The sequence below is a fragment of the Artemia sp. Qi Xiang Cuo genome, chromosome 20, assembly GCF_049724085.1.
Source record: "Artemia sp. Qi Xiang Cuo chromosome 20, ASM4972408v1, whole genome shotgun sequence".
Classification (NCBI taxonomy): Eukaryota; Metazoa; Arthropoda; class Branchiopoda; order Anostraca; family Artemiidae; genus Artemia; species Artemia sp. Qi Xiang Cuo.
Window position 1 is genome coordinate 41,924,121 of NC_142813.1, and position 15,847 is coordinate 41,939,967.

The 15,847-nt window shown below is 32.8% G+C and overlaps 1 protein-coding gene and 1 non-coding gene across 2 annotated transcripts; both read right to left on the reverse strand.

The window, feature by feature from the left end:
* Positions 1-13,937: 13,937 nt before the first annotated feature.
* LOC148940221 (U2 spliceosomal RNA) lies at positions 13,938-14,125 on the reverse strand. The gene has a single exon (XR_016143502.1). It is a non-coding gene; the product is annotated as a U2 spliceosomal RNA (small nuclear RNA).
* Positions 14,126-15,345: 1,220 nt separating this feature from the next.
* LOC148940222 (uncharacterized) lies at positions 15,346-15,768 on the reverse strand. Its single transcript, XM_089106100.1, has one exon. It carries the CDS (start codon positions 15,766-15,768, stop codon positions 15,346-15,348), a length of 423 nt encoding a protein of 140 aa, XP_088962226.1.
* Between the last annotated feature and the right edge of the window lie 79 nt (positions 15,769-15,847).

Below are 15,847 nucleotides of genomic sequence, written 5' to 3' on the forward strand. Positions count from 1 at the left end.
TAGTGAACTTCCACAATTCAGGCTCGTGGACTAACACCCCAATTCTGAGCTAGTGAATTTCCACCATTGAGGCTTGTGGGCTGAGACCCCAATACTGAGCTAGTGGATTTCCACCATTCAGGCTGGTGGACTAAGCATGGGCGCCCATAAGCTGAATTCCAGGGGGGGCAAACTTCGTCTAATTGCTACTTTTAATGCTATATAATAGAAATCTCAGAACAAAAATATAAAAATACGGCAGCATCATTCAGCCAGGGGGGGCAAGAGCCCCCCCCCGCCCCCCATATGGGCGCCCATGGGACTAAGACCCCAATACTGAGCTATTGGATTTCCACCATTCAGGCTGGTGGACTAAGATCCCAATTCTGAGCTAGTGAATTTCCACCGTTCCTGCTGGTGGACTGGGACCCCAATTCTGAGCCAGTGGATTTGAACCATTCAGGCTGGGTGACTAAGACCCCACTTCTTTGTTAAAGATGGACCATTTTCTTAAGAAAACACTTACATTAGAAAAAAATACTAAATGCTCCATTATTACCTAAGTAACACGACAAAAAAAATCAAGAATTTATTCGCAGTTTTAACTAGCTAAGGCTATATTTGTTAAAGATGGACCAGTTTCTTTGATTTTGAAAATTGTTCATTTTTATAGAAACTGCAATAATTTCACGGGAACCATCTTTTAGCGTATTTTAAGCTTAAATGAAAAGTATTCAATGAAAATTAAATTGATTTTGAAATTCGTTCATTCTTATAGAAACTGCAATAGTTTCATGGGAACCATCTTTTAGCGTATTTTAAGTTTAAATGAAAAGTATTCAATGAAAATTAAATTTGATTTTGAAATACATTAATTTTTATAGAAACTGCAACAGTTTCACGGGAACCATCTTTTAGCGTATTTTCAGCTTAAATGAAAAGTATTCAATTAAAATTAAATTGGCTTTGAAATTCTTTCATTATTATATAAACTGCCATAGTTTCATGGGAACCATCTTTTAACGTATTTTAAGCTTAAATGAAAAGTAATCAATGAAAATTAAATTTGATTTCGAAAACCGTTCACTTTTATAAAAACTGCAATATTTTCATGGGAACCATCTTTTAGCATAATTTAAGTTTAAATGAAAAGTATTCAATGAAAATTAAATTTGATTTTGAAAATCGTTCATTTTTACAGAAACTGCAATAGTTTCACGGGAATCGTCTTTTAGCGTATTTTAAGTTTCAATGAAAATTAAATTTGATTTTGAAAATAGTTCATTTTTATAGAAACTGCAATAGTTTCACGGGAACCATCTTTCAGCGTGTTTTAAGTTTAAAAGAAAGGAATTAAATGAAAATTGATTTTGATTTCGATGTTGGATAAAAATTTTATAGAGACTTTATAGAAACTTCAATAGTTTAAACGCAATAATTTCAAATTTTTATAGAAACTGCAATAGTTAAAACGAAAAGTAGTAAATGCAATTTAATTTTGATTTTGTAATTCAGTCATTTGTATAGAAACTGCAATATTTTCACGAGAACCATGTTTTAGCGTATTTTAAGTTTAAACGAAAAGTATTAAATGCAAATTCAATTTGATTTTGAAATTCAGTTCATTTTTAAAGAAACTGCAATAGTTTCACGAGAACCATCTTTTAGCGTATTTTAAATTTAAATGAATAGTATTAAATGAAAATTAAATTTGATTTTGAAAATAGTTTATTTTTATAAAAACTGCAATAGTTTCAGGGGAACCATCTTTTAGCGTATTTTAAGCTTAAATGAAAATTATTCAATGAAAATTAAATTTGATTTTGAAAATCGTTCATTTTTATAGAAATTGCAATAGTTTCAGAGGAATCGTCTTTTAGCGTAATTTAAGTTGAAATGAAAATCATTCATATGAAATTTAAAGTTGATTTTGAAAATCGTTCATTTTGATAGAAAACTACCATAGTTTCACGGGAACCATCTTTTAGCGTATTTTAAATTTAAATGATAAGCAATCAATGAAAATTAAATTTGATTTTGAAAATCGTTCATTTTTATAGAAATTGCAATAGTTTCACGAGAACCACCTTTTAGCGTATTTTAAGTTTAAATGAAAAGTATTCAATGAAAATTAAATTTGATTTTGAAATTCATTCATTTTCATAGAAACTGCAATAGTTTCACGAGAACCATCTTTTAGCGTATTTTAAGTTTAAATGAAAAGTATTCATCTTTTAGCGTATTTTAAGTTTAAATGAAAAGTATTCAATGAAAATTGAATTTGATTTTGAAAATCGTTCATTTTTATAGAAACTGCAATAGTTTTACGGGAACCATCTTTTAGCGTATTTTAAGCTTAAATGAACAATTAAATTGATTTTGAAATTCGTTCATTCTTATAGAAACTGCAAAAGTTTCATGGGGATCATCTTTTAGCTTATTTTAAGTTTAAATGAAAAGTATTCAATGAAAATTAAATTTGATTTTGAAATTCATTCATTTTTATAGAAACTGCAATAGTTTCAAGAGAACCATCTTTTAGCGTATTTTAAGTTTAAATGAAAAGCATTCTTTGAAAATTAAATTTGATTTTGAAAATCGTTCATTTTTATAGAAACTACCATAGTTTCACGGGAACCATCTTTTAGCGTATTTTAAGCTTAAATGAAAAGGTTTCAATAAAATTAATTGATTTTGACCATCTTTTAGCGTATTTTAAGTTTAAATGAAGTATTCAATGAAAATTAAATTTGATCTTGAAAATCGTTCATTTTTATAGAAACTGCCATAGTTTCACGGGAACCATCTTTTAGTGTATTTTTAAGCTTAAATGAAAAGTATTAAATGCAAATTCATTTTGATTTTGACCATCTTTTAGCGTATTTTAAGCTTAAATGAAAAGTATTCAATGAAAATTAAAGTTGATTTTGAAATTCATTCATTTTTATAGAAACTGTAATAGTTTCACGAGAACCCTCTTTTAGCGTATTTTAAGTTTAAATGAAAAGTATTCAATGAAAATTAAATTTGATTTTGAAAATCGTTGATTTTTATAGAAACTGCAATAGTTTCATGGGAACCATCTTTTAGCGTAATTTAAGCTTAAATGAAAAGTATTCAATTGAAAATTAAATTTGATTTTGAAAAAATGATCTGTCGTTCATTTTTATAGAAACTGCAATAATTTCACGGGAACCATCTTTTAGCGTATTTTAAGCTTAAATGAAAAGTATTCAATGAAAATTAAATTTATTTTGAAATTCGTTCATTCTTATAGAAACTGAAATATTTTCATGGGGAGTATACTTTAGTGTTTTTTAAGCTTAAATTAAAAGTATTCAATGAAAATTAAATTTGATTTTGAAATTCATTCATTATTATAGAAACTGCAATAGTTTCAAGCGCCTTCTCCTTTAGGCAGATCCCGTTTATTTTCGATTCTGAGTATTTTTGGTTTTCCCTCCAAAATTGACCCCCCTTCCCCTGCCCTCAGAAATAAGGGAACGAAGGGCCTCTGGGCCTTCCCCTTGGGGCAGATCATGCTTTATTTTCGATTCTGAGTATTTTTGGTTTTCCCTCCACAATTGACTCCCCCCTCCCCCTCCCCTGCCCTCAGAAATTGGGGAACGAAGGGCCTCTGAGCCTTCCCCTTGAGGCAGATCTAATTTATTTTGATTTCTGAGTATTTTTGATTTTCCCCCCAAAATTGACCCCCCCCTCCCCTGCCCTCAGAAATGGGGGAACAAAGGGAACGTTGGATTCTATTTTAAATTGACAATACTTATCAAACATCACTTCTGTATTATACAGACCACATCGGAAAGGTAAAGCTAGGTCAAGTCACAATTTCATTCTATCGTCGTTAGCCATTTTCATAGACTGATGTTGTTTCAAATTTATAACAAATTACCTGAGTTAACTGCTCCTTCGGGGTTACCTTAACTGCTAATCAGTTTAATCCTTTTTTTCACCACCTTCATACAATCCAATCACTAATTAGAATCATTCACACTCCTATTATTCAAAACATTAATTAATATCGTTCATAGTGTACAATTTGCGAATCTCATTACCCCTTTGTAAATGACAGTCAAATAATTCTGATTATAGTGTCCAAATTTTTAATAAAAAAAATAAACAAATAACATGGAGATTGCTATACAGGCAAGCAAATAACATGCTCAGAATAACATGATCCTATGGCGGTCTCAGAATAACATGGTCCTATGGCGGTGTCAGAATAACATGGTCCTATGGCGGTTTCAGAATAACATGGTCCTATAAACTCTTTTCTTTTTTTTCCACCTTAATAGGATCAAATTTGCAAATCCTACACTCCAACGTGCAAATGTCACGACCCCTTTTTAAATGTCAATCAAATAATTCTGATTATAGTGTCCATTTTTTTAATAAAAAAAAAGACTGTCTGCTTTTCAAAATGTTCGTATTTGGAACTCTGTCAGTTAACACTAAGAATTGGGTAATCCTCTAGCAATAACAAAAGGCTTAGCAGTGATTACATGTCATTTTCGACCCATTGTCGGCGACAATTCAATCAGAGTAGAGTTATGCAAATGGAATACCTTTTCGCAAATTGAGTTAGTTTAATGCAAATGAGATATCATTTTACATATAATGTAATCCCAAATAGCAAAGGAAGGAACATAGTCTACCCAAAGTATAATGCCATGTGAGGGAGCTCTGAATCTCTTTGAAAAGGTGTAGAGGCGCGATAGAATAACGTAGAAATTGCTATACAGGGTACAGAAGTATTAGGACATGTGAGGGAGTTCTGAATCTCTTTGAAAAGGTATAGAGGCGCGATAGAATAATGTAGAAATTGCTATGGCATCGAGCAAAGTATAAGGTAACATACTACTACTCCTTCACTTATGGCTATTAATGAAAAAAGCATTTTCCACAAAATAAGTTTTTCAAAAAAAAGTAAAGAACTCCATTAAACCAAAATGAACAAAAGAATCAAATAATCTACCAAGCATACAACTACCACAAATCAGTATCAATAATCAAATGAAGCCCGAAACAACCAGAAATTAAAATAAATAACAAAGTCAAACTTAAAACGAGCAGAAATTAATAAGAGTAGGTTTCTAATCCCTTATGCTTTCTAAAAGCCAGAATATAATTTGTACTTCACTGACAAATTTGTCTGACACCATGATGTTCGAAAATGAAAAGTGGATTTGTATCAGTTATGCTTTCAAAAAGCCAAAACATAATTTGTAATTTACTGAGAAAAATTCAAATGAATTTACTGAAAAGAATGCGCATTGTCAGTTTGATATAAATATAGTTATATCTATTCCTTCAAATCTTAATTAATTTTTGATTTCTACAAATTATAAAAATGAAAACATTTAAAAGAATTTTTTCAGTGAAGTACAAAAAATTAAGCAAAAAAAACGGGTTTCAACTTTTATAAAGCAGTGAATACAATAAAATAAACACTTAATTAAACAAAAATACTCCGAATATTTCGGTCCCATGTCCGGGAGCCTTTCTCAACAAAAAAAATGTTCTTTTTAAAAACCTTAAATTACATCAAAATAAAAACATACTAAACACATAAAGAGAAAAAAAAACAACAAAAGAAAAAATATAATTTTTTCTTTCGTTGTTTTTTTTCTGTCTCTTTATGTGTTTATTATGTTTTTATTTTGATGTAAGTTAAAGTTTTTAAAAAGAACATACTTTGTTTCTTTTTTTTCTTTTTTTTTCCGTTGAGAAAGGCTCCCGGACGTGGGGCCGAAATATTAGGAGTATTTTTGTTTAAATAAGTGTTTATTTTATTGTATTCGCTGCTTTATAAAAAAAAAATTAAAACCCGTTTTTCTTGCTTAATTTTTCGTAAATGGAAAAGCAGTGTGGTCTAATAAATTATTCAGTGAAGTACAAATTGTATTCTGGCTTTTAGAAAGCATAGGAGTTTAGAACCCTACTCACATTAGTTTCTGCTCGTTTTGACTTTGACTCTGTTATTTAATTTAATTTCTGTTTGTTTTGGGTTTCATTTGTTTATTGATACTGATTTGTGGTAGTTGTATGCTTGGTAAATGATTTGATTCTATTTTTTTTTCATTTTTGGCTTAATGGAGTTCTTTATTTGTTTCTGAAAAATTTATTTTGTGGAAAAAGTTTTTTTTTATTAATTTCTGTTCGTTTTATATTGACATAGTCTTTTTCAAGGAAAAAGACTGAGCCTCTTCTAAAGTTAAACAACCATCCCTTCCATAAGAACCTTAAATACCCCTGGGTACTTACAACCCTTGCCCCTTATCTCTGGGGTTTGTTTTAACCCCAAACGCCAGGTTGTATGATATTTAAACTATTTTGAATAGAATGGCCATCTCAAAATTTCTATTAGATACATTTTGGGATAATACGACGTGTGTGTGTTGGGCAGGGAGATTGTAGCTGTCCTGATCACTTTGATTCTTAAAAAGAGCAGTAGAGACTCTGATTACCAATCCAATGAGTCTACTTCGCAGTTTATATGACAATACTTTATATAAAAACCTCATATGCCCCCTGGACATAACTTAAAACCCTTGCCCTTAGGGCTGGGGGGATTTGTTATCCTCAAAGACATAATTTCCAGACTTTTCAAAAACGTTGAAAAAATGGTTATCTAAAATTTTGATTGGAAGTGTTTGGGGAAATGATAAATGTTGGGGGGTGCCATATGCTCTCTGATCATTTTTGACTAATAAATTAGGCAATAGTCCTCTCAATTTCAATTCGAATGAGCCCCTTTTAAAGCCTCTATGACTAAACTTTCTATACAAATTTTATATGCCCCAAGGGTATAACTTACGACCCTTGTCCTCAGGGCTATAGGGGGAGGGTTGTCATCCTCAAAGACAACATTTTCTAGACCTTTCAACTACGTTGAACAAAATGGCCAAATCAAAATGCTGATCGGAATTATTTGCGAAAATAATGGGCGTGTGTTAGGGGTGATTCTCCCCCCGATTATTTTCGACTATTAAGAAGGGCAATAGCCCTCTCAACTTTCAATCGAAGAGCCCTTTTTGAAGTTTTTATGACAACACTTTCTATAAAAACGTTATATGTCCCCAGGGCATAACTTTTGGGGGGGGGTCATCATACTCAAAGAAATAATTTTCCGACCCTTCAACTACGCCCAACAAAATGGCTATATCAAAATGTTGATCGGAAGGATTTGAGGAAACGATGGGCGTGGGCATTCACCCTTCAATCGCTTTTGACTATTAATTAATTTAAAAAACTTTTTCCACAAAATAAATTTTTCAAAGAAAAGTAAAGAACTCCATTAAACATAAAATGAGCAAAAATAAAATCAAACAATCTACCAAGCGTGAAACTACCAAAAATCAGTATCGATAAATAAATGAAACTCAAAACGAACAGAAATTACAATAAATAACAAAGTCAAACTCAAAACGAGCAGAAATTAACATAAGTTGGGCGCAAAACCCCTATACCTTCCCAAGGCCAGAAAAATTTTTTTCACTTTACTGAAAAATGCAAATGAATGTGCATGCTTGTAAAAGCTGTGTAAACAGCACATTTAAAGGTTGAAGGCAAGCTTAAAACCCAAAACTGTGTTAATTCTGGCATTGATTAATCCTGTCAGAACAGTAGGTAAACTGAAGTTCTATTCTTTCCTGTTAAATTTCATTCAAGATAAAATAATTAAAAGTAAAACAGAAGAGAAAAGAAAGGAAGGTGACTGGGATCCAGAAGAAAATAAAACAGCAGTTTTTTCTGTCTTATTCTACAAGAAGTTAGTTGGGTTCTCTGGAAGTGCCATGGGTGTCCCTAGAGGAACGCTGCAAGACTACATAAAAAAAAGTTGAGAAGCTGAATATCCCTCTAAAAATTCTGGACCTGACTTTCTTTACACCTTGTTACAACACATGTTAAATATTTACAGAGGAACAAGAAAAAAGACTAAAAACTTACTTCTAAACGATAGCTCAAATGCTTTCGACTGTATTCCCCTAGAAGCGTGTAAATTTGCATACACTCATGCCATTATTAAGAGTATAAAAGTACCGGATAACGGAACTGCAAAGGCAGTGGAGACAGTGGAGGAAGTACATGTAAAGATTGGTACCGAGGTTTTATGAATTGCCTTAAAAATCTATCAGTAAGAACGCCAGAAAGTACAAGCCTATGACGGACAACTGCTTTCAATCATCACAGTGTAGGAGCTTTCTTTAACATCCTGGAGCGAGGCCTATATAAACACATGTTCAGACCACAAGACATTTGAAAATTTTGACAAATAAGGTCTGAAAACATCCACAAGCCTGGTAAAATTATTGCACAGCGAGGTCAAAAGTAAGTAGGGAAGGTCACGTCAGCAGAAAGAGGTCAGTTGACCATGATTTGTGCTGGTGTTAATGCGTTGGAAACGCATTAACTTACCGTTGGAAACGCATATATATATATATATATATATATATATATATATATATATATATATATATATATATATATATATATATATATATATATATATATATATATATATATATATATATATATATATATATATATATATATATATATATATATATATATATATAATATATATATATATATATATAAATAAAAAACAACAAAAATGTACAATCGGCGCAAACTAATCCACGTAGGGGAAAAGATGCTAAAATAGAGTTACTTCAGTGAGGACACTAGTCTGAGATACTTCAAATCGTTTTTACCAAAACGATTTGCTTCAGTAATAGCTAACAAAAGGATTATTTCGCAACTGAATAATTAAAGTAATTTACAGTTTTTTTTATTTTTCCTCAGTTACTCTGGTGTCCTCACTGAAGTAACTCTATTTTAGCATCTTTCCCTACGTGGATTAGTTTGCGCTGATTGTACATTTTTGTTGTTTTTTTTTTTGGTGGTGGTTTTATTGGTTTTTTAGTTTTTATCTTGTTTTTTTTTTTGTGTCTTTCGTGCTGAAGACGCCTTGTTTGTATACAGTGCGGAAATATCCGCGTTGTTTTGTTTCTGTTGTTTTCCTTTTCTCTCCACTGGCCACAGTCTCGTTTGTTTGTTTTTTTTAGAGATTTTTCTCTCTGTTGGTTTTTTGTCATGGCTGGCCGGTTCGGCCAAGATCTTCCATTATATATATATATATATATATATATATATATATATATATATATATATATATATATATATATATATATATATATATATATATATATAATTAGTTCAGATGTTTATAGGAATTACAGGTAGGTTTCGAAGTCTCGAGTTGGTTTTAAAGTGCATTTTGAGAAAGTTTTCACAAAATACGTGTTCTTGGGTAATTGGACCGCTAATGGCAGATCAAATGAGAGGAGCTGTTTATACGCGCCGATATATATATATATATATATATATATATATATATATATATATACATATATATATATATATACATATATATATATATATATATATATATATATATATATATATATATATATATATATATATATATATATATATATATATATATATATATATATATATATATATATATATATATATATATATATATATATATATATATATATATATATATATATATATATATATATATATATATATATATAATTAGTTCAGATGTTTATAGGAATTACAAGTAGGTTTCGAAGTCTCGAGTTGGTTTTAAAGGCATTTTGAGAAAGTTTCTGCCAAAATACGTGTTCTTGGGTAATTGGACCGCTAATGGCAGATCAAATGAGAGAATATATATATACACACACACGCACGCACACACGCGCACACACACACACTCACACACACACAAACAAACAAACAAAAAAAAAACCAAACAATTACACAATATAAATACATAAAAAAGAAACAAAAAAAAAAAAAAAAAAAAAAAAAAAAAAAAAAAAAAAAAAAAAAAAAAAAAAACACAACCACAACCAATCCCCCACACAAAAAGAGAGAGAGAGAGAGAGAGAGAGACACACACACACAGAGACAGAAAGAAGACACACAAAGAGAAAGAGACAGAGAAAAAAAAAAAAAAAAAAAAACAAAAAAATAAATATATATATATATATATATATATATATATATATATATATATATATATATATATATATATATATATATATGGGGTGAACCCAATCAATACTGTATGTAATATTTTCTTTTCGTTTAAAGTTTTGATGTTTCTGCTGTTGCAGTTGAAAAACTTGTTTTTTTATATTTATTTTCTGACCTTTTTTAAATAATGCTGGGAAGTCCGGCGTCCCCTTCATAGCAATGTCCGTCCCCCATGAAAACTTCCTTCATGGAAAGATCCTCCCACATAACCCCCGACCCACCCACCTACCCCCACTACCAGGAGAAACTTTCCCCTGAAAACGTCTGTATACTTCCCAATAACCAATGCTATATGTTAACATTGGGTAAAGTTCATAACTTTCAGCCCCCCCCTGGGCACTTCGGGGGCTTAAGTCATCCTAAAAGACATACTACTAATATTTTCGAATATGCTGAAGAAAATGGTTATCTCAAAATTTTGATCGGGTGACTTTGGGAAAAAAATGAGTGTGGGAGGGGCCTTGTTGCCCTCCATTTTCTTGGTCACTTAAAAATGGACCTAGAACTTTTAATTTCCATTCCAATGAACCCTCACACGATATTCTAGGACCACTGGGTCGATACGATCACCCCTGGGGAAAAAAACAAATAAACACGCACCCGTGATCTTTCTTCTGGCAAAAAATGCAAAATTCCACATTTATTAGATAGGAGCTTGAAACCTCTACAGTAGGGTTCTCTGATACGCGAAATATGATGGTGTGATTTTCATTCAGGTTCTATAACTTTTAGGGGGTCTTCCTCCTTTTTTCGAAAATCAGCCAAATTTTCTCGGGCAAGTTACTTTTGATGGGTAGGACTAAACTTGATGAAACTTATACATTTGAAATCAACATTAAAATCTGATTCTTTTGATGTATCTATTTGTATCAAAATGCCGTTTTCTACCATTGAGTTTTGGTTACTATTGAGCCGGGCTGCTCCTTACTTACAGTTCGTTACCACGAAATGTTTGACTAAAGCAGATAAAAGCAATTCTCTGGTTGTCATGGATACGACAGATTACGACACAAAAATTTATTCTCATCTAAATGTCGAGACCACATATACAACTATAACCCACGATCATACTTATCAATTTGCTAACAAAATTATAAATGAATTAAAAAGCTTAAAACAAAATAGTAAAATTACTCCAAAACTATATAATAAATTTTTCCCCCGCGGTAGCTTTTACCCAAAGTTTTATGGTCTACCAAAATTAAATAAGCAAGGCATTCCTTTAAGGCCCATAGTAGCTTGTACGAAAGCCACATCCAATATTGGGAAATGGTTATATACAGCCTTTAAACTATTGGTTTACTCTCAAAAATCATACATATGTAATTCGGTAGATTTAGTTCAAAAACTCAAAAACGTAAATATCAAAGAAAATACAATTATACATACGATAGAAATTTTGGAAATTTTGGAAATTACTTTAGAAATCGAAATCACAAATAAATTCTATTCCTAGATGTGTTAATTATTCGTAGCTTCGATAAACTCAATTTTACTGTTTATTGAAAACCAACACAAAATAATAGATATTAGCATTTTAAATCAAACCACCCCCCACAAGTTAAAAGAGCAGTCGTAGTATCCCTCGTCGGTCGTGCCCTAAATATTTGTTCTGATTCCCGAGTCACAGTAGAATTAAATTTTATCAGGGGCATACTTTTTGGAAATGGGTATCTTATTTTATTTATTAATAGTGTATTTAACCGTAGACTAAAAAGACACTCCCGTAAAATTAATGGTATTTTACTATGTGAGATTCCCGACAAGCCTTCAAACATAATTTACCTCCCGTACATCCCAAAAATCACTGCAAACCTTAAAAAAGTTTGAACACAAAATAATCTGTATATAGTATTCACAAATAATTTCAAAATCATAAATTTTCTAAATTCTGGTAAAGATAAAACCCCAGTTAATCGCCAAAGAGGGGTCTATCAAATACCATGCGATTGTGGCAAATACTATGTAGGTAAAACACACCATAACTTTGAAAAACACTTACAAAAGCATAAGGATGATAAAGTCAAAGCTCTAAATTCTAATATTTCTACTGTTTCATTTGATTCTGCATTAGGCAGAATCGGATTTAAAAACAATATTTTTAAAAACCAATAGACATTAACACAAAACCGGTCACAAAAAGACCTTTGAGGTTAGCTGCCAAAAAGGCTGGATTAGAAATAAGAACGTGTTTTTAAATTATTTTTCTTTCATCTCATTGAATCGCCTTGTTTTACCTTACTTTTTATCAGTCCTGGTTGAACTTCGCTGAAGTAAGTATGCTAGGACTGCTTTGAAAAAAATTTAATTTTTGGTTTTATTGGTCGCATGCTGTTGGGAGTCTTTTTTCTTTTATATATTTTTGTCTTGCTGAGCACGGTCCTTGGACATAGGGCCGAAATATTCATTCAAGTTATCTTCACTGTTTTGCAAAAAGATTTCCCTATTGTTTTTCGTACTTTTGTCGTTTGTGTATAGTGAAATTTGAATGTGCGTCTGTCAAGAGGACTTTCGTCGTTTCAGTAAAATTAATGTCGGGAAAAGACAGCTTTGTCATCTCAAAGTCTCGCAGAACGGATAGTGTAACTATAACTGGAAGTAGCTCTTCAATTAGTTCTGCTGTAAGTGGCGAACATGGACAAATTCCGGACAGTTTGCAATCTTCTGTTAAACCCGTAAGCGTTCAGGGTGATCATCCAACAACACCCCGCCCCCTATCCTGTTTCCTGAAAACCACATCGGTACAATAAATGCCATTGACGACCGAATAAAGTGCGAGCTTCTGGAGAGGTTATGGAAACTGCCGATTGGATACCAAATACCACATTCTGTTCATTTAAAGCGGGGGAAAGATGAAAAAAGGTACTTGAACGATTCTCTTTTGCAGAGTTTCCACTGACTTGTATATTCTGCTGCCCAGAAAGGCCTTTTTTGCAAATACTGCCCTCTTTTTGTAGCTGGGGTTAGCGGGTTTTCAAAAAAATAGGCTGCCCTACAAAAGCTGGTCACAAAGCCTGTCACAAAATTTTCTAAGTTACTGGGAAAAGATAGAGACCTGACAGTACATGATACTTCCCAGTACCATCGTGACGCAGTAGAAGCTGGAAATTCGTTTCTAAGAGCCTACCATTCTCCACACGAATCTGTAAATAACGGCGTTAATACTTGGCTCTTCCGTTATCTGTGTTTCCGAGATCCACCGGCAAGATCTTAATTTATTGAGGGTTCCTAACTTTTCTTCTTTTATTAAACTTCGGCCTGATGACCATCCTCTTGGGAAAAAAGGAGGAGGAATTATGACACTCGTGCACGAAGATTTTAAACCTCAGCTTTTAAATATACCTTTTCTTGGAGATAATGATGAAATTACTTGGGTCAAAGGCCAACCTAAGCGACTCCCTAGGCCACTCTCTGCCGTAGCAGTGTGCGTTTTCTATTATTCACCTGGTGAGCCAGCTGCAGCAAGAAAAGCTTTTTGGGAGAAGCTGCAGGAATCGACAGATTACGTCCAGAGAACTCACCCATATTTTGGAGTAGTAATGCTAGGAGATGCTAACGAACTCGATAGCAAATCGCTGTCCAGGTCACCTAACCTTAAAACTCTAGTCGATTTCCCAACAACTAAGGGGAATACTTCTCTGGATTGGCTTTTTCACCATTAAATTTGGTAAATTAAATACAATTTTTCTTCTTTTTTCAGATGAAAAAAAAGTGACTTTCAATATATTCAGGGGTTAGGAAACTACAGGAGTGATTTATAGAAAATTTGAAAAGGGCATTATACACATAATTGATTAGGTTCATGGACTTTGATTTTCCCTCAAAAGGGGTGCGCCGATCCCGGAGGTACTACAATTCTGGGCCAACGCGTGAAGGGACAGCAAGCCCCGACATCCCCCGGTTTCCCAAAATCAGTTAAATATTCTGGGCCCCATGTAGGGACCGTATCAGATATTAAGCTGATAAGAACAGATACTGCCCATTGATCTTAGCCAAAAGGCCGAGACCCGATAATCGATAATTCGACATGGATTGTGTAAGACTTTATACAAGTGAAAAAGTTTGTCGCAGATTTAATTTCGATTGCAATACTCAAATAACATTCAATTAACTTCTCACTTTGTTCTTAGATTTTTTAAAACATTATAAAACATTTCCCGTAATATCACAGTTTATCTCAAATTATAATGGCTAATAGAAAATTCTCCAATCAAGACTTGGACGAAATTGCCATTTTAAATGCCGAAATCAGACAAAAAAGCGGGTAATTGCTATCTAAATTGATCGCAAAGCGTGGTTTCTCATTGAATTTACAATATTAAAAATGTTGTTTTTTGAGTTATAGGGGGGGGGGTACCTAGGTTAGGTTACGTATTAGGTTACGTATGCTTTACCCCGACCCCCGTAATGTGCAAATATATAGCCCAAATTTATTTCATAAACCATTATAACCGAGTATCTGTCTCTCCCGTTTAACTAGTTTTCTTGATAGAGTCTATAGCGGTGTGCAACATTAAGCAAAACAGTACCGTAAATTTATATCAGTTTTTTTTTAACAGGATTCGATAGCAACCAGGAATACAATGACTAATTACTAGGAATTTTGGAGAATTTTCGAAAAACATGAAATAAAAAAAAACAAACAACTAAAAAAACTGGCCCCAGAGAGGTGCGAATGACTAACTTCTAGTTGAAAGTTGCATGAAACAAAATTTAAATTACATGGCTGTACATAGTGAACCAAAAGTGAAACAAAAAGATCAATAAACAGAAATGATGCAAAAAAATTGACTGCAATTTATTAAACAAACGAAAACAAAAACAAAAATATGTTCTTTGTTTTAATAAGTCTCACTATATCAGAATTTTATAATTAGCAGAAAACTCTAAAATACAAAAAACAAGCCCTTTTTCAATAAAATACAACGAAAAGACATTTTATATATCAGTATAGAAGTGTAAAGACCTTCTAGGGGACCCCTCCCAAAGAAAATTAAATAATTTGAAAATAGTATATTTTGGTTTGGTTCAATTTCCCATTGAACATGTCCTGACAATTCCAACGTAGTAGGCCTACCCTTAGCCGTTCCTGAAGTATTGCCCTTTGGACAAAACCGAATGCATGAAGTTTCTTTCGTTTAGTTTAAAATCCCCCCAGAAATACATTGAAGTTCTATATTAACTTCTAATTTTAATTTTAAATTTTTATATTAAAACTTGACTTGACTTGACTTATGTCCCGAACGTCCTCAAGGGTCCCGTTGGGGCCATCTCCTTCACACGTTCTTGAATCAGTTTCCTGTACAAAGCCCGGTCGTCAGCTTGTCTCAGAAGGCATAAGAGGTCACTTCCGAAGTTGTCACACCATCTCTTCCTAGGTCTTCCAGGTGGGCGGCTACCGTGCACCCTTCCTTTGAAGGCAACTTTTGGCAGGCACGAGTTCTCCATTCGCTGTAAGTGGCCCAGCCACTTAAGTTGCTGCAGGCGCACTTTTTGGAGAATAGTAGTTTCCCGCTTCAGCTGCTTCCGAAGGTCTTCGTTCGAGACTCTGTCTTGGTATGTGATTCCGGCAATGCGTCGGAGGCATTTTGTCTCGAAAGCCGAAATTCTGCGTTCATCTTCAACCTTCAGTGTCCAAGTTTCGCAGGCGTACATGGCGACAGGTATGATTAGAGAGTCGAAAAGTCAAAGTTTCAGTTGCATAGATAGGTTTTTATTTTTAAAGAGGGGGAGT

Bases quoted from the DNA above. Each gene is read 5' to 3' on its own strand.
- LOC148940222 (XM_089106100.1), bottom strand. From the start codon at position 15,768: ATGTACGCCTGCGAAACTTGGACACTGAAGGTTGAAGATGAACGCAGA.